At 35.3% G+C, this 20153-nt stretch overlaps 1 protein-coding gene across 1 annotated transcript in view; it reads left to right on the top strand.

Moving 5' to 3' along the window:
• LOC104160875 (E3 ubiquitin-protein ligase MYCBP2-like) overlaps positions 1-20153 on the top strand; it is a gene marked incomplete at its 5' end in the record, with an annotated part of 73856 nt that overhangs the window by 9146 nt on the left and 44557 nt on the right. The window contains 5 exons of the mRNA XM_009699121.1: positions 2151-2225; positions 4406-4630; positions 5548-5680; positions 9378-9503; positions 12836-12997. Coding sequence (XP_009697423.1) covers positions 2151-2225; positions 4406-4630; positions 5548-5680; positions 9378-9503; positions 12836-12997 — 721 coding nt within the window. The remainder of the gene's footprint in view (positions 1-2150; positions 2226-4405; positions 4631-5547; positions 5681-9377; positions 9504-12835; positions 12998-20153) is intronic.

Raw genomic sequence — 20153 nt, 5'->3', positions numbered from 1 at the left:
CATCATTTTAGACACAATGGAAGGCAATTGGAGAGTAGCACTGCATTGAGTAAGATGTCAATATAGTTGTTAAAGATAAACCTTAGCTTTGAAAAGTAATATTAATTGAGATTTCAAATGCTTCTTAATAGTCTGCTAATTTTTGGTGGCAAAACAAAGTAATTTTTTTATTATTATTATTTCTGAAACTTAAACTTTATTGGAAAAAAGCATGAAATCCTGAAATTTTTTTTTTAGTTTTTGGAAGGAAAAGCTGGAAAGGAAAAAAATTAACTAAATCTACAGATGGTAGCATGAGGACTAAATATCAAGCTTATATGTAGTAGTTTCTTCAGAATGAAATCTTAATTCTCAAATACATGCCTGATTCATCTAAACTGGCATACAGTGTGCTAATAGCCAGGAAGCTCTAAAGCTCCCAGAGCAAAGGAGAACTTCTAGTTTGACCTTCTCGATGCTGCTAAGAAAGCATGGTCTCACTTCACTGCTGTTGTTTTCTTTTGTATATGTTACACATAGAGCTTTATAACATACAAAAATAGATCTTTGAAGTGATACTGAAATATTTTAGCTATGGATAGTCCATGTTTCTTTGTACAGTAGAAGTCCATCACAAAATATGAGATATGCTGCAAAGTAATATCATCAGTCAGTTAAACTACATTGGATACCTGTGAAGTACACTCTCGTTAGGCAAATGTAGGCTTTTTATAGTTGTCATAGTTTTATGACAAATTAATATGACTTTACTCTGCCAGTCTTCCTAACACCCTCTCTACCTTCCCCAATACCCAAAACATATCTCACTCGTGTATGGGTACCTCTTTCAATTTTGGGTAGAGGTACTAAAAGATAAAGAAATGATGGTGTTTTGACAATTTCCCGGTTTTTGTCAAAATTGCAAATCATTTGGGTTACTGAAACTTGATGTAAGCAGAAGTTTTGCAAACACTACATAGCTAGATGATTTGCTTCTATCATGAGATAGAAGCATGGATTTACTTACTTTTAACATCTTGATGTTTTTTCAAGGAATACGGAGAAGGTATGCCAAAAGTGTTTTGTACTTGTTTCTGCTTAAAGGGATTCATTGCCTTTTCTTTAACTATTGTTAAATTTGAATATGACAAGGATCTCACTTGGTTCCCCTATCAGGATGGGGATAGGATATAAGATTTTGATACCTCTGTTCATATAGGTAAAATGGCTGCTTTGCCAAAGGGATTCTGCTATAAATACTGATTATTAATACTACTATATGTACTATTAATTCTTTCATTTGGCAGGAACAGTGAAAATTTCTTTGAAATGAGTAGAAATCAGCTTATGGAGAAAAGATGGCTTCTTTTTCATGTTTTCCGGTGATTAAAAAATGCTGTCCTAGCTGTTCTGTGGGAGGAAAAAATACACAGAACAGCAGTACTCATTTCTATAGTACAGGCAATTGGTTATAAAATTAGTGAAGTCTCTCTGACAGCTCTATTTGGTTTATGATAATTCATAACAAACTAGTAAATGTATTGTGTATTTTATAAAACTAATGAAATCTTAGCAGTCATTGTCCTTACAGCACTCAGTGAAATTTTTGGCTCTGGTAAAGAGTGTGATTTTGATGTGCAAACTGGTGAAATCATTCTGTGCAAGTGAATTGCTTTCAACAATAGTGAGCTTAGTCCTTCTGCAACTTTTCAGTTCTGACTTGGTGACTAAAAGTTCACGTGCGGTTGTCTTGCAATAGTTGAAATTATCTTCCAGAACAGCAGACCATCTTGCTATAAAACTGTGGTTTGTGGTGGGACCAACTACTGTTTCATTGTAACAGAAGCGTGAGATTTTTCTGTGCATGAAGTCTCAAGCTTTATAAGAAATGTCTGGCTCTTAATTTAAGTAAATGGCATGACACACTACATCCATTTCGAGCTTTTGACATGCTAAACTGTTTTTGTTTAATGGATGATTTGCCATGGTAAGCAATGGACTCAGGTGACTTGATTAGGAAAACAAAACTTTCTCCTTTTGCAAAATATTCTACCAGTAAATTTACTTGTGGAGAAAGTTTGCATTATAGTACCTCAAGCTTCTTCCTCCAATGTTTCTTTGTTCCCATTTCTTTGTTGATATGTGTCTTTTTTTTAAACTTTGTTGCTCAGAATGTCTTTAATGCTAGCCAAGGAGTAAGGGATTTGGACTTTTTTTCATGGACTTCTAAAGCTTTACCCCCTAAGGTGAGTTAAATGACAGGAACACAGTCACACTGTATCTCGTGTTTTCACATTGTACCTTATGACTCAACTTTATGCTAAATATTCTTTGAAGTCTGTTTTGCTTTGAATTATTTTTACAGGAAATAGCAGATTTGCATAGAATGCTGTATCTTTGTCTCTTTCTTTAGTATGAGAAAAAAACATCAGGGCAGATTATTTAAATTTTCGTTAAATCCTAAATTGCGCTCTCCTTTTTTAATGAACCAAATTAGAAATTCAGAGAGATGTCCTAGTAACATAATGAAGGCTTTCATCCTCTTTTTGATGCAGAATGTACTAGTTGAAATTTTTTGATATTATTGGAGGGTACACATTAAATTACAGCATCTAATAAGATAATATTTGTATGAGTAAAGCCACAAATATTTAATGAATACTCAGCCCATTCTTAACCTTTTTTAGAATTATACAATTGTAGGAACAAGTTATGTTATGTACAGTTAAGCAGTATAAATTATCTACAGAAGTGCTTGTCTAAATCTCTTTGCAGCCCTGTAGTGATTTTTGAGATTGAGTTTATTTCATATGAACTTTGTAATGAAGATGACACTCAGTGCTGTACATATTGGTTTAGAGATTTAAAAACTTGCTTTTCCACTGAATCTTTTTCCCCAAAATAGTTAACTTCTTTATTATTATATCAAGATCCAGACAATGTCTAAATGTCTTCAGAACATACAGATTTTCTTTTTCTTGAACTAGTTTACCTCAACTTGCATTAACTTGCTTTGAAAGTTAACATATTTACTGAACAGATCCTTTTTTTAATAAAGGCTTCTTGGAAAGACTGCTGTATTAATCTGAACACAGTGCACAGACTTCCGTACCAAAAAGCTGAAAATATGATAAATAAAGAGATTACAGGAAATTGCATTAATTAAAAAGGAAGTCACATAAGCAGAAGTTTGGTTTAAAATTGAGAAAAGAAATTATTCTTTTACACAGCAGGAAATGAACTCCTGGAAGGTGGTGTTACAGGAGATTGTGGAGGCAGAAAGTATGAGCACTTTCAGAAGAAATTAAACAAATGTATAGAAACCAGATTCATAAATAAACACTGAAGAAAATAGGGTATACCCTCTAACATCCATTTAAAAAAAAATATTTTTAACTGCTATTGGTATATGAGGGACAGACTACTAATAAAGGCTTGTATGCTACTTCTAAAGAGCATCTTCTGTTGCCATTGCTGAACACAATATACTGGACTAGGTGAACCACTGGCTTCATCCTGTAGGGCACTACTTAGTTCTTAACTTTCAGGTATTCTTCTAAAATCACCTATGACTTGCATTATAAGCATAATAGAGCTCACTTCTGCTTGTCACTTGCTTTCTTCGGATATAAATGTGCGTTATGTTACTCCTGTCTCTCATATTTTTCTGTACAATAGCCTCTTTATTAAGCTATGGCTGGCTGAAAAATCTATGCCAATATTCTCTTCTTTTAGTAACTGCCAATTGTTCTTGGTAGGAAACTCAAAAAGTGTTTTTTCATTTCAGATTTGGGTATATATTTCATCTGTAATTGGTACCAGATGAAATATATTTGCAGGCCATTTTTATTGTCATAGTGAAAATAATAAATATGCACTAATATTTACATGTGCATTTAAGAATCTGTGGTCTTGCTGTTATTCTTTATCATAATTTTACCTTTACTCTAAATTAACAATGTATTCTAAATGTGAAATCAAAAAAGTATATCATTTGGAAAGAGATAATATTCCAATTCCTTTTACATAGCCCCAGACTTTTTCCCAAAATTTGACAAATACTGGAGGAGGAATGAGGGCGTATCCTGATAAATGTCAGTATGAAACAAGGTTTAGTGAAGGCGATCAGAGTAAATAATTTGTCTGTAAATGGTAGATAGGAGATATTACTTTTATATAAATGGTTACATTTATAGCACTTTTGTTTCAAGGGTAATATGGTGACTTTACAATTAATATGCAATATACTAGTAGTTAGTTGTTTATCATTGCACACTAAAATTAGCAATGTAACTAGTATCTCTTCTAGCTTTGAAATTTAGCTATTGTAGTCTTGAAGTAAGTATTTCTTATCTGAAGAGTTCAAAGGTATTATTAATAGGTTTTATTCTGTTCTGTTTTGTTTTGCCTTTTTTTAATTTCTCAGGAATCTAGGTCTAATTCTGATGATTTTTTCAAAGACCTAAATTCACACTGCCCACAGGAAGCAGTGATGCAAGAACAAGATATGCCATTCCTTCGAGGTGGACCTGGAGTGTACAAGGTAGTGAAGACTGGCCCGTCAGGTCACAACATCAGAAGCTGCCCTAACCTTAGAGGTATCCCAATTGGAATGTTAGTTCTGGGAAACAAAGTCAAGGCAGTGGGCGAGGTATGGATCCTTGTAGCTTCAGTTCATGTCTTCATAGATACCAGTATATAACAGTAGTAAACGCAACAAAAGAATCTGCCCCTGTACAGGTTTGCTTTTCCAACCTTCATGATAAATACTAACCTTTGAGCTTGGTTTATATTATAAACACTAATGCAATTATGTCTTTTGCCTTTTAGATGTCTGCATTGATTGGAATAATGTTAAAATTGTACTGCAATTACATATGCTTGCTTATGCATTTCTGTTACAGTATTCCTTACAAAATTATGCTTCTTGTTCTACTTTTTTGTCATATTCTTTGAAAGCATTTTGTTTCACTGAAAAAAAATGTTTTTCTGGGACCTAACCAATTAACAAATTATTCTGTTTCTCTGTATTGATTGTATTCATTTCTTCAGTTGCTGAACTATTGTTACTGTTCTCAGTTGTCCAGCTGTGGTGTTTTATGGTTAAGAAGGGCTTAAGGATGAAGTGTGTCATGCTATTTCCTAAATACAACGTCAGGAGCAAAATTAGTACTCGTACAAACTTTTCATATATAACTTATTCTTATAATTCTACTGTTGCAGCCACCAATAAAAATGCATATTCTGGTGAATATCTCCTTCAAGTTTTTGTTTAGGCTTGTTTGGATGTTCTAAATTTGTGGTGTTGGTGTTTTGCTTCTTCTGAACATAAACAGGTCTAAGATATTTTGAAATACTTGTACTTATAAATGTGTCATAAATAGGTTTGGTACTTCAGTCTGCCTCAGCCTGTGGCCTTAATTTAAGAAACTTTTTTTTTTACATTTGCTTTGTAATATAAAGGTTGGAATGAGAGTGTTTTTCAGATACTATAATAAGTTTCTGAATCATGCTACTGAATTATCTGAAAAGTCAATAAATTGTGCTTTTTTTATGTGTGTGCATCAGGTGACTAATTCAGAAGGTACGTGGGTACAAATGGATAAGAACAGCATGGTAGAGTTCTGTGAAAGTGATGAAGGCGAGGCATGGTCGTTAGCTAGAGACAGAGGTGGAAACCAGTACCTCCGACACGAAGATGGCAAGTTGTTTCATTTTGTTTTTTAAATTAACTTACAAAAAATTAAGCAATCTGAATAGGACAAATAAAGAAGGAACTGAATCTTAAACAGGTATAACAATGAATTTATACCTTTTCATTTGAGTTACTTTACACAGTTGGACTTCAGAATTGTTTATAAACATTCTTTAAATGTTTTTTAAAAGAACAGTTAAAATATTTCCCCATGTTTTCTTCTGTACCAGTTATGGATCATAATTCTAACCATCCTTCTTTTAGCTGTGGGGATCATTTTTAAATAAGTAATTGTGCACTTTTGTAGCTTTCTTTGGTCTACTTTGTGCCTTTATGAAAAGCAGAGCAGATAAAATATCTTTCTTTCATCCTAAATGCTTCATATGAATACCCTGAAGTATTCTGAAACTGTTATTTCCTTAACAGATAGTCCCAGCCTATCTGGATGAGTTCTCCTGTGCAAGATTATGGGCTACTTATATTCCCTTAGAAGATGAGGCAGGGAGTGATTTGTCAGTATTTATACTTCTGGAGGAGATCAGCTATCCAACCTCCCTGTCAGTGCAGATTCAGCTAGATCAGGTTGCTCAGGCCCTTATCTAGTCAACTTCCAACTATCTCTAGCCTCTCTGGACAACCTGTACCAGTATTTGACTCACCTTCATGGTGAAAAATTTTCCTAATACCTAATCACAGTTTCCCATGCTGCAGCTTTTATTTATTGTCTCTTGTTCTATCATTGTGAACCTCTGAGTTGAGTCTGACTTCATCTTCCTTGAGCCCTTCGATTAGGTAATGGAAGGGAGCAATAAGATCTCGCCTTAGCTTTCTGTTTTTAAGACTGATCAGACCCAGATCTCTCAGCCTCTCTTTAGATGTTGTGTGCTTTACTGTCTTGATAGCCTCCTTTGAACTCGTTTCAGTCTGCTGATGGGGATCCTGGAACTGGACACAGCACCCTTGCTGTCCACTGTGTCCCTCTTGTCTTTCCAATGTCTAGTATAAATTACTATGGATCTTCATCAGCATGATTTTGTTACAGGTATTCTCAGAGAGAAACATTTAAGGTTCTTCCGTTGATAATAAAATTTTGGTAGAGTTCCCTAGAGGCTGGGTTGTTTCAACTCACTTGAAGAGTTAGTTTCTTCAAGCCTTCATTTTTATTTTTTTCTTCAACATACATTTCTCTGTTTTCTGAATAAATCTGGACATTTTCAGTTTAAAATCTTCCCACTCCATTTATGGGATCTAATAATCTTCATTAAAATCTTCCACCTCAGCAGTTATATTCTGCTTGTGTTTTTAGGCCATACTTATTGTCAGCCTCTTACTTGTTCATTATGAGAGAGACTCTTTGCCCTTTTTCTTGTTTTGACATTTTGTGCTGAAAATTATTTCACACCTAGATACTCATCATTATCATCACGTTACAATATTAAAACAAAGTAATTCCTTTCCAATACGTAAGTATTTGTTGTAGGCTGTTGCTGCTTGACTTTAAGGTACAAAACATTCTGCAAAGAAGGGGAATAACCAATAGTTTTTAGTAAAATGTACAAATTGGGGGGAAAAAAAGTATTTACTTGATACTTAGCATGGTGTCTTTTTTTAAGTCAAAGATTCTCCATTTTTCAGTTATGTCTCATAATGTCAAGTTCTGAGGTGCTCAAAGAGCCCAAGTAGATTCTAGAAACTAAGTATTGAACTGGAACAATACTTACTGTTAAAAGAAAAATTTTCACTAATAGGGTTGTTAACATCATAATTTTCTAATATTTTCTTTTCCAATAGAAGATAATTTATCTGAAGTTAATAAAGAGAGCAGTGTGCAAAAATTTCCATTCAAGAGTACTTATTTTGAGGAATAAATGTAACTTACATTTAAGTCGCTTGGCAGTATTTTGCATATTTTAAGTAGTCTTTTCCAGTTTCAGTAACTTATCTATCATTTCATCTTTTCTGTAATTTCTCAAGGTATATCTGTGCTTTAAGAAAGAATTCCCAAATTTGGAAGAGTTTAAACAAGACCTTTGTTTGAAGGTCTGTCTTCAGATTTTTGATACTTATGTACTGAAGGACATCTTCAGTATATCGTTCTCACAGAAAAACCGAAATGCAAGCTCCAGGCTTTGAGGACAAAACTCTATAGTAGAATTTTTACAATCCAGTGTGTAGGGCTACCATCTTAGAAACTTTCTGAGGCAAGTCCTATGCCTCAACATGCCTGGGTTTATTCTTTTCTAGATAAGTCTATGTTTTTTTAAGTAGGGTGAAGATAGATGTCTCTTGTGCATCTAGCTAAAGCAGCTTAAGTAGTTGTCAGTGCAATTACTGAGATATTTCAACCTATTCTAGGTTCCTAGTCCATCTCAGTACCAAGTAAAACTAATCCACTTAAGGCACATCTGAAAATTATTTAAACTAATTGCTTTTGTTTGCCATGAAATGAATTAGGAATACTCTTTGTTATTGGTTTGAATGCTTTTGCTGGAGGGAAGTAATTAGTATGTGGAGGAGCTCCAACTAGATTTGCAACTGTCTATATTTTATCCATAAATAATGCCATCTTTCAGATTACTTTTGTATCTTCATTATTTAATAAAATGATAACGAAATTCTCAGAAAGAAGTTGGACTTCAGTTAGAAACAAAGCAAAAGTCATACTGAATGCCCAAGTCCGTAAGCAGGTATCCAGATACTTCAGCTGAAACACTACAGCAAGATCTAGAGTTGCCTCTAATTGGGAAGATTCTAGATCCCTTTTTTTTAAACTGAATTTAAATTTCCAACCTTCTCCCTGATGATTTTTTTTTTTTTGAATATGTGTATTATGTAAAAGTTTGTATTCTGAAATGCAGTTTTGGACTGAAATGCAATTTTCTGAAAGTGGTTCTTAGGAGAGTTGTGATTTTTTTTTTTAAATTGGATACATGTTAATTTTAGCGTATTTACAAGAGAAAAAGTTGTTCAAGGTGCTCAATACCTGAGCTTTTAACCTGCATTTGGGAGATTTCTTGTGAATTTTTTATTATAGATCACTTGGAATGATATTTTTGACCACCTTAAGTCAGTAATGCCTCCCTAAATCTAAATAGTCAAGTGGATTCTGTCTCTCATTTATCTTGGCTCTTCCGTTGTTACAGATATTCTGAAAGACCCTGGGTTGGCTTTGGTTGGAGGTTTTTTTTAGTATCATACAGAAATCAAAACTGTAGTACTTGGTGACAGATATGAATAAATCTGTTAGGGAAAAAAAATGTCTTCTGTTCTGTGAACTGTTAGGGGGTAGCCAGGATTAAAAGTTTATTTGTCCTGAGTTTTCCACTCTGAAAACTACCCTTCCTCCACCCTGCTTTGTCAAATGAATTTAACAATTGCTGTCCAAAGAATAAACATTGAATGGTGTGATGTTGCTGAAAAACAAAGTGTCAAACCTGTTTCTAAGTGACATACGACGGCAAAGCTGGCAGCAACTCAGTCAAACATAGAAACGGTCTGCATAGTATTAAGTCCTCCGTCTTTATATTTTTAGAGCATGAGCTCTAAAGAAGAGATGTGCTTTTCTTTTTGAAGAGAATTGAGTAGAGTGGAAGAGTGCTATCTGTGGAAAAAAAATACTGCTTCTTTGCCTTGTGACTCGTATTTCCAATTTAAATCAGTTACTAAGAAGATCTAATTCTGAAGTGATGTGTTTTTTTCACAGAGCAAGTCCTTCTAGATCAGAATGTTCAGACTCCTCCCCCAAGTCCTTTTTCAATACAAGCTTTCAGTAAGGGGACAAGCTGTAGTAATGGACAAGGGTTTGATTATGGCCTTGGAAATAACAAAGGTATGTTTTTACACTCACATTTTTAAAAATGATGTTTTTCTTAATTTTGCTTATATTTTTATTACTCATTTCCTACTCTTTTAGGCACCATCAGATGTTCTCCAAAAGACTTAAGTAGTAGTGCAATGATTTGCATGGTGTTTTACAAAACATGTAATGTTATAACTGCTTTTTTCTCTGCTTTAATTTCACTCAGTCTAAGTACTCTGTATAAAAAGGATCATCAAAGATTTGTAAGTTACAGCTGAGGCTTTCTATAGTGGTAGGTGCAAAACTATAATGCAGAAATTAAAAATAGATACTTGTAAAACAAGATATGAAAATTATTAGATTTAGAAAGCGTGTGTTTTAAAATGATTTGAAACATTTGTAAACATTTCTCACCTGTCTTGACATTTTTAAGTGCCTTTAATGGGATGACAAGGTAAGAGATACCATATGAGATTTAAGCTGTAAAACTGAAGTTACCTTTCAGTCACATAGATACCAGTTACAAATGCTGGGAAATAAATAAAACCTTGTTAATTTTGCTGACATAAAATAATTATTTCTTTTAACCATGGTTTATTTCGTTGGCAAGATGTAAATATGTATAAGCCATCACAAGAAACTCAAACTGCATGCCTTCTGTTCGTTCTTTGATTAGATCTAGAGGATTTAATAATACAGAAGGGACTTTTGCCGAGAAATGTTGCTGAAACATGGAAATTTGTCATTCTGCTCTTACATCACTGTACTCTATCCATGCCACTACAAACATGGGCCTAAGGTGTGCTATGTTTTTAACACCAGCCTGTATTCTTAGTGCTCTCCTAAATAAAATAACTTGATTTAAGACTTGTTTTAAAGGAGAAGAGACAGGGGAAAAATTATTCCTAAATATTTTAGTCTCTTATGTTCATAACATGAAATAATTTTATATAATTTCAGTGTTTTACTGAAAAAAGAAGCAGTTCATACTTGTCCATGCATTGCTATAGGAAACCCTTTTTTGGAGCAAAGACTGGAAAAGTTGAAGTGTTTTCCTTTTGTTTTATAGGGCCTTTTATACAGAACTGCTTTTCCCAGTTCAACCATGTCAAAGTAATGGTTGAATCACCAAAGTAGAAGTGGTTAAGATGTTCAGCGTATGAAGCAGTATTACAGCTTGTCTCTCAATGTCAGTTGTGTAATAGTGCAAAAGTATTATCTATTCTTTTTCTGCAGAAGCATATTAGGAGAAGAATTTTTTTTGCTGTGTTGTCCAAAGGTAAAATCTCAGAGATCGTTATACTATATTAACAGGCATCCTAGCTTCTGAAGACATTGTGATTCTTTTTACTATATCCTACCTTAAAGTAGTTTCTAAGGTGTTTGGGATATTACAGTTACAGAAAGTTTGGAAGCTACTCCTGGCATTGAATTCCATATCATTTTATAGGCATTATTCTCTCAATATACCCTCAAGCTGTGATGTTTAGTGCGAGTGAGCAACTCAGCTAGATGACTTTATTCATTCCATGTACTGTAATTCTTTCTGAATTGCCCAAGAGTGGAGAGTTGTTGGCAGCTATATTTAAAGAATAATGATATTACTTTACCAAAAATAGAATTCTTCAACTGTATCATTACTTTGTATACAGTCTTTTTGCACTCTGAGGTCTAAGAAGCTTTGAGTTTTGTGGAAAATAAAAAACTGCAGGCACAAGCAGGATCTCTTAGGGGAATTTCTCAATGAAGCAGTTCTTTTGGAGGTGCTTGTTTGTTAAAAGAACTTCTGTAGAGATGCACTAGTTTCAATGAAAATTCCGTCGCCATCTATGAGCATTTCAAATTGCTGGTCAAATGTAAAGATCCCCATATAATAGGCCTGTGTTTACGGTATTACTTGTGAGGCGGAAAACATAACTCCCACAATCATTCTGTTTAATTTAGCTATGTTTTCCCTATTCTAGCCTTCTACATTGCAGGCAAGTCTTTAATGTTCCTCATAAATGGCCCTACCTACATCCTTATTTAATTATTGTGGGCAGGTGACTTTCAACCTCTTCTCAGATGTTCTTCTCTTTAAAATAATTACTCATGTTAGGAAATAGACCTGTTTTATTTAAGAATAATAGAGATTTGTCAAACATGTCAATCACTTCTGGGTTATTAGGGTAGGAATGATTGCTGACCAAGTACTGATTCCAATATTTTTTACGTATGTAACTTCCAAAACAGTGGAATAAAATTAGTTTATTGATACCTGTAGATGATTATTTAGAAAGACGTTCCAACTGTTTTTCTGGTATTTTTGTTCTGTCATTTTTGAAACCAAAATACCAAGAAAATAAGTGCAAGATTTGATTTTGGAGTTCTTAGGTAATACATGATTCCATACATCCACTGGTCTTTCTCTAATTTCATGAAAAGACAATTGATAATCACCAAAAAATGTTGTGAATTCAATGAGTTGTAAATTCTGTATTAGCTGCTAATTTTTTTACTAGGAATTCTAGAATGCTCTCAAAAGGATATGAATTTGCAGAATAAAGTGACGCTGTTAGGATTTGCTTGGTGATGGTTCAAATCCGAGATGCTCTCAAACTCTTGGTGTCTCCCAGCTCGTATTACTAAGTATACTTCAAGTTATGACATGGTGTGATAAATTCTCCTTTTTACTGTAGGCTTCATGTATTTCTAATGCTTACAAAGAGTTTTTTGAGAATTGGTATTCAGAAATTAAAACTATTTTTAAGATGCTGGTTTTATGAAGGCCTTCGTTTGCCTCACAACAAATGTGTGTTCTTCAGAAAACCAGTTCCAGTACCTAAGTGATACTTACTTTTTTAAAATTATCTTCAATCTGATCTTGAAAAACAGCATGACAGAATACTTTTCGAGATATTTGCAAAAACAGGCAAATATTTACCAAAGCCTTGGCACAGAAATACACTTGCCAAAGCCTAATACATGTTATCTTTCCCTGCTCATCAGTTTTCCTAACCTTTTTCTGCATGTTTTGTTGCATGTGTGTATTACTATAAATGCTACAGATTTCTGTTTTTTCTTTGGCTGCTCTTCATTTTTTAGCAAGGCAAATATAAGTCTCTATTTTGAAATGTTTTAAATAATTGCAGTAAAATATCCATGATCCTTAAAAGCCCTGCTTGTACTTTTCAGTAATTTTATTGCCATGCATGGGGTGAGATTTTTATGTTTAGCCACAATCAGAGTTGTATGTGGCTAAATAAGATTTATAAGCTTTCTCTATTATCATCATTTAAACTTTAATTGAGCACCATTTTACTCTGCCTTTCTGGAGAATGACAAGTAACAGGTTGTAGTTTTGACTGTTTTGCCCACTACAGGTGACCAACTGAGTGCCATACTGAATTCCATTCAGTCACGGCCAAATCTCCCAGCTCCTTCCATCTTTGATCAAGCTGCAAAACCTCCCTCTTCCCTAGTCCACAGTCCATTTGTGTTCGGACAGCCCCTTTCCTTCCAGCAGCCTCAGCCACAGCTTCAGAGTAAGTTTGTCAGCATTACCTGCCTCATCAGTCCATTTCTGCAGCTTTGACATTGCTGTTCTCAGTTGCTTACCAGCTACTAATCATCCCTCAGTGCACCTTTCTGGTTTTGTTTTGTTAAGTTTTTCATGATTCAGAAGCATGTGAGGTAATGCTCCTAAAGAAGTATACTTGTTCAACTTTAATTTCTATATTGACAGTATCTTGCTTTTGTATGTGTTCTGTAGTGTAGATAAACCATGCAATTGCATTTCCAATATTGTATGCAACTCTGGGTTTATAATTAAGGTGAATATTTTATGTGATACAAAATGTTGGTAATTCGTTTAACATCAAAAATGGACTGTGGTAAATTCATAGGTATTAAGTTTTCTTACCTCCTAAATTCCTATTTTTGTCATCAGCCCTAACTTTAGGGATGTAGCTGGACAGTGGGGACAGCTTAGCACTACTCATAAGAAAGGCTTTGGCAGATTTCTGTTGGGTGCTCATAGGATTGGCATGGACATGAAAGTTTGCACCTTGAGGTGAATAGCAATTAGCCTGATTACTGATGGGAGGACAAGAAACTGTTTAGTTTTTGATTAATGAAAAATAAAAGCTCAGCATTCATGATGGATAGCAGATATTGCAGTAAATTCTTCCTTGTATATAGAACAGGTATAACATGGGTCACAGGAGTACTAGTCTTCTCCTGTCTCCCATAAACTGTCCTTCAGAAGTGCCTCAGCTCCTTCTTGTGGGACCAGTCAGTTCAGTCTCTACGTTTATGCAGTCCTGGATCTATCCAGCTCAGTTTAATGAAGTGACACTTCAGTGTTTCATGTGAGAACTAGATTAAAATCTCTTAATTCACTTTTCTAAAGACTGTCAGAAATATTCTGACAGTGATCTTCTGTACTTATGCTGGACTTAGGACATTAGTCTAAAAGTAGAATATTCCAAAACCTACTCAGATAAAACAACTGATTGCCAGTGGCATCAGTGCACTGTCATTGAGAATTGGTCAATTGTATGTTCTTTCCCATCACTTTTAGTTTTCTTCTCTTGTTCAGAGTAGTAAAGTCAGAGTTCCTTATTCAGCTTTGCATCAAAGGTAACCCTAATTGTCTTATTTCAAATTTCAGATGATTTGCCCTTTAGCATTTAGACCTATATTGTATGAAAAGAAAAGTTGTCAACATTTTTTATTGGCTGCCCAACAAGATGTAGATTTGCCTGTCCAACAGATGTAGATAAACTGTATTCAGTAAGCTACATCCATGGTTTGTGTTTTAATAAGGATCCATGATTCAAAAGGAAGCTTTTTTTGTCAGATAGGGGGAGCACTGGTAGTCCACCAAATAAAATAATGATGGAACTGGAAAAACTTTTCAAGTTTGTGCCCGATTTGGGATCTTAGTTTAGTATATGATCTCAATCAATACGGTTATTTGCCCTTCCAGCAGGACAAAACCATTAATCAGAACTGGTATACTGTTGCACTAACTCTGATTTGATACAAGGACTTTCTTCCAAACAGTGTATTATCTAATTTAAGATTTGATGCAGATACTGCAAATTATTCATAAAGGAGAGAATATATATGATCGAGAACAGCCCTGTGGAGTAGGACTTTGGGGGAGCACTGGTAGATGAAAAGCTGGACATGACCCAGCAATGTGTGCTTGCAGCCCAGAAGGCCAACTGTGTCCTGGGCTGCATCACAAGCAGCGTGACCAGCAGGTCGAGGGAGGGGATTCTCCCCCTCTACTCCGCTCTGATGAGACCCCCCTGCAGTACTGCCTTCATCTCTGGGGCCCCCAACACAAGAAGGACATGGACCTGTTGGAGCGAGTCCAGAGGAGGCCATGAAGATGATCAGAGGGCTGGAGCACCTCTCCTATGAAGACAGGCAGAGAGTTGGGATTGTGCAGCCTGGAGAAGAAAAGGCTCTGGGGACACCTTAGAGCAGCCTTTCAGTACTTGAAGGGGGCTTATAAGGAGGATGGGGAGGGACTTTTCAGCAATGTCTGTTGCGACAGGACAAGGGGTAATGGTTTTAAATTAAAGGAAGGTAGATTCAGACTAGATATAAGAAAATAATTTTTCACAAGGAGGGTGGTGAAACCCTGGAACAGGTTGCACAGAGAGGTGACAGATGCCCTATCCCTGGAAACATTCAAGGTCAGACTGGACAGGACTCTGAGCAACCTGATCAAGTTGAAGATGTCCCTGTTCCTTGCAGGTAGTTGGACTAGATGACCCTTAAAGGTCCCTTCCAACCCAAAGCATTCTATGATTCTGATTAACATTTTTGTTTTCACTATCAAAATTTTAAAATAATATGGGGGAAATTTTCCTGTTTGAACTTCCTTAGTCTTTTGCAAATTTGTTAATCGTCCATTTACGAGTTCATCCAAATTCAGAATATTGTCAGGGAGGCCTGTATGACTATATTCATATACTTGTTCATTTAATAGTCAAGGAAATTATGAGGGATATAAGACTCTTTAGATTAAACATTTTATTTTAAGCAGTTATTCTATTATTACTATATTTTTTGAAACTTCACATATTAGACAGTAATGGATTAATTTGCAGTATAAGATTAATTAGAATAGCAAGACATATATGCAATAAAAGTATTTAGATAGAAAAGTTCTATTTGGGTCAAATTCCGCTGTGTGTTTTTTAATCTGTGTTCAACACTGATGCAGCTGTAATAGAACTGTAACAGAAACTCTTTTTAGGTGTGCAATTTTCATTCATTATTTCCAGAGCACTTTATAGCGTTCTGTTATTGAACGTGTAATTAAAAGTTAAATCCATTAAACAACATATCCCAAGGCTCCATATCAAGTCACTTGGATTTTTGCACTAGTCATGCTTAGTTTTAGTTTCAAGTGATGTGCTCTGTCCTTGTGCTTCCTGCAGTGAAATTAGATCTAAAAATTTAAATGAATGTTTATAGTCAATAACTGCTATATTAAAGGGACTAATGATAGTCTTATAGTTGAAAGAAGTTGTGCCCTCTTATATTGCCATGGCTGCAGAGGTTATATACTAAATACTGGTCTTGGTTGAAAGTCTGCCTAGGTAGTTTAGTCTACCACTTTACATTTTCTGTTCTTCCTCAGGTATCTGTCTTCCTGGAGAGAAATTTTATATGGATGTATGATTCTGAGGAAAGTTAGGATCATGCTGAATGTGCTCTAGAATTATTTCTTTGATTTAGATTTTTACAATAGGAAGAAAAATGTAGGTCTGATTATAAAACATACTCTGTGTCAGTGACAGATTGTAGTTTTCCTTTGGAAGAGTTTGTAGCTAGTTGTTCTTTCTGAGGAATGGTTTCTGTGCTTGGGGTTTGGTTTGGTTTCCAAATTCGTTTAAGGAAGAGGGAGAGGGCTTGTCAGAACCTTTTCTGTTCTGATACAGCGTCTGTTTGGATTTTTTTCCGGAAATACTACAGTTTTGGACAACCACTTCCTCATATATCATGCTTGAAAAAATAAGAAGTGTCTCTGTTATTCTTCTCACATCATAAATAGGTAAACTAACAAGAGTCCCGTGTGTTTTTTCAAATAATTTGTTACAGAAGAGATATTATGGTCACACAGGAGAAAAAAGCTGAGAGATTGTTTTCTTTTTCACGGGGACAGACAAAATTAAGATGCTCTTGTCATGTACTTTAATTCTGTGTTAGGTTTTTATGCAGCTGAAAGTAAAAAAAAAGCTAGAAGAGATGGCATAACCTACCTGGTGTTCAGGAACAGCTGTATTGACTTGGAATCTTAGCAAGGATTTTTTTCCAGAAAGAGCAGAAATTTATGTATGTTTCTTCCTTGATCAGTTCAACAAAACAGTCTGTAATTACTCCAGCCTGCGTGTGCTTGCTTCTGAGAAGTTTGTAAGATCATCAGTAACAGATTTGCTTGGAACTGTAACCTCCTGTAGCTGCAAGGTTGTTACTGGTTGCTTGATTAATTTGTCTCTGAACTTTGTGAAGAGCACAGAAGACTCAAATTTCTGCTGAATTCTGAGTATATGTGAAGTGTGGAAACCTAGAGGGTCAAGGAAGACCTTGTTTCTCAACCTTCAGCAGTGTGTGCTGGGTCATAAAACTTCTTAGACATGACAAGTCAGGGAAACAGGATCTTGCCATGCTGTCCAGCATCAGTTATCAAAATTTCACAATTGGCTGTTGAACTCTGAACTTGGGGAGGGAAGTGTGAGACCTTGCAGTCACCGATGTTAGGCCTTTATGCTATGTTTCTTCACATCTGAGTTGCTATTGCAAATGAAGAATGGATTTATAGGCTGAAGAGATTTTGGACCCCCTTGTTGGCATCATCTGTCACATTCTCTCTCTTCCACTGCAGCCGTGGCAGCTCGCTGAGCAGCTGCACAGCACGGCTACTGCTGCCTGACTCAGCTCAGTCCAGGCAGAAGCTGCAGTGCTGAGCTGCTGTTAAATACGTTCACAGTGTCCTGTCAGGCTGCTTCCTTCCCAGTGCATACTGGAGAGCTGCAATCCAGTATATGGTCCCACCGTATATGATCAGCCTCTACCATTCATGTCAGGACTTCCTTGATACATCCCTTCAGTATTGTGCTACCACTTTCTTTTTGGTTTTGTTCCTTTCCTTTCTGGGTGCTAGTTACAGAGCATTTAGAACCACTAGTTTTGCCTGCAGTACTTCTGTCCACATTTCGTGAACTGTAGAGGGGACAGAAAAGACCAGGGCACACATGGAGCACATAACCCTTCTCGGTAGCGATTCTGTAAAATGAAAGGAGAGAATATTCTCAAACACGCACACTGATCTCTTCCATATCGTGCTGAAATGACTTAATTGTCATGCGAAGCAGCTAGACAGTATTGGTTTAACTGTTTTTTCAGATGCTGCGTATTGCCAAAGAATCATTCCTGAAAATTTGAACTAAGTTAAATGGTTTCATACCTTAGGCTTTACAGGTATGATAATCAAAGATATGTATGAAGCATACATTTGTCCAGGTCAATCCAGAACCATCGCTGGAGGACTGGTATGGTAAAGTTTGTAGGAAGAGCATAAATTTTGTCAAGCTTTGTTTTAGAAATAAATTTGGCTTATCACATCTTCAAAAATTTTAGTTACAGATTATAAAATTATGGAATCATTTTTTTCTACCCTTCTAGCACAAGAATGCTTCTTTCACTTAATAAACTTAAGTGGCTCAAGTGTTGGTGTTCCAAACCCTACCTCTGGGTAAAGCACATTGCTAATATTTTTCTAATGATACTGCATTTCAGCTTTTGCTTTCATTCACTCACTCATTCCCCTACTATAACAGTATCTAATACTTTTCTTCCTTTTTAATATTTAACATTCAAATGTTTGTTGACTTCAGTATATTCTTTTACTCATGGAAAAAAAAGAGTCCTTGTCCAACTGTCACTATGGCATTGGCATTTTCAGGATGTGAAAAAACGTACATTGATTGCAGTGCTTGAGGAAATTCAGCTAACAGCTGTATTGTAGCTTCTGTGTCAGTAACAGCGAGCGAAAGAGGAATGCATTCTGTTTGAAGAGGTATCCATTGCTTAGGTGAAAGGGCAAAAGCAGGTCAGTGCTTTCCTTCATCATCATGCAGAAAAGCAGTGGCATTTCCGAAGAAACTTTAACTTATCTCCACTCTCCAGAGACATTTTACCAGCTTGTTTTAGAATTTGTTTGAAAAAGACTAATGTGGACCAGTTGGTGGTATGTCATGCCTCCTGAATTGGTTTAGCAGCATTTCCTCAGAGGAAGTAGGCATGGCTGTTAGAAGACTGCATCCTGCCATAGGAATTGAACTGCCTCTTATGTCTCCGTATTGTGTAGCTTTTAAAGCTGGAGCTATTAAGAGTGTGACTAAAGATTCATGGTCACATTCAAAGGTGACTTGAGACAAATCTTGCCTACCTTGTATTTCAAGTCTTTGTAGTCTTAGAGGGTGATTCAAAAAGAAGTAATCCTGACCAAAAGACTGGTCCATGTGACTGACCAGTTATCTGGGACAGACATAACGTTGTTTGCCAAGGCAGCAAGGAGGTTCTGTGGGAAACTCATTCTCTTCAACCCACAGTCCTCTTGAAATGATTGAATGCTAGTACATTGTTCAACATTATAAAATGTAAGTATTCTCAGATGTAGAATGAAAGAATGAAGTGTAAATGTGCATTCATGAAAATGGATTTAGTAAAGATTTTTCATTTAATTATTCATCGAGTGGAATGCTACTGTACCAAATTGACATTTTTAGGATTGTCTCTACTGCTACCTTGTGGTCTTAATGTGTTTTTCTGCTTTTTTACCTTTAAAAATTGGTGAAGTGACATCCTGTTACCCAAAAGCTATATAGTTAGTATTAGATCTCTCCAAATCATTTGTAGTCAACAAAGTAGGTAGTACTGTTCTTAAATCTATGCTAATACAGGATTAAGAAAATAGAGATTATTTTCTTGTTTTAAAGAATGAAATTCTTACTTCCAACGTGTGAATACCTCCTTGTAGAGTCTATAGTACTATAGCTCGTTGCATAAGATAGGGGTTTTAGAATATATATGTGTACAAGTTAATAAATGTAGCCAGACAAAAAGATGTCTTAAGCAGCGCAGGAATTGAAATCACTTACCTTATTCCATTTTTACAAAAGGGTCTCTCTAAAACAGAGCATCTTCTAACATACAAATTGTCTTTAAAATTATTAATGCAGTAAGAATTTGACTTGTGGTTTTTTTTCTAAAGGAAGGAGTAGGAATTGGAATTAGAATTAAAACAACATTATAGAAAAGTAAAATGATAGACTTGAAACTAAAAGTCCCTGCTGTTACCTCACTCCAAGTTTCATTTGGAGCTGTACCTCTAACAGATTTGGTGTCAGTAGATTGCCTACTGAAATTATCTTGGATTACATCAGAATTTAACTTTGATTTTTTTCTTAAGGCAAAATTATTTTTAAGGATTGATACAGATTTGTTTTCATGTCTATACTCTTTGATAGAAACTCTTTGACTGATAGTTATGTCTCTTGATAATAATGAGAAACTACAGTTTGCATTACATATGTGAAGTTTTTCAGAACATTACATTATCGAGGTGCATTCAGATTTCAAAACAGATAGTTTTACTATATTTTTCTTCATTCT

The sequence above is a fragment of the Cariama cristata genome, unplaced genomic scaffold (genome assembly GCF_000690535.1).
Source record: "Cariama cristata isolate BGI_N322 unplaced genomic scaffold, ASM69053v1 scaffold16734, whole genome shotgun sequence".
Taxonomy (NCBI): Eukaryota; Metazoa; Chordata; class Aves; order Cariamiformes; family Cariamidae; genus Cariama; species Cariama cristata.
This window is presented reverse-complemented; position numbering and strand designations above follow the sequence as displayed.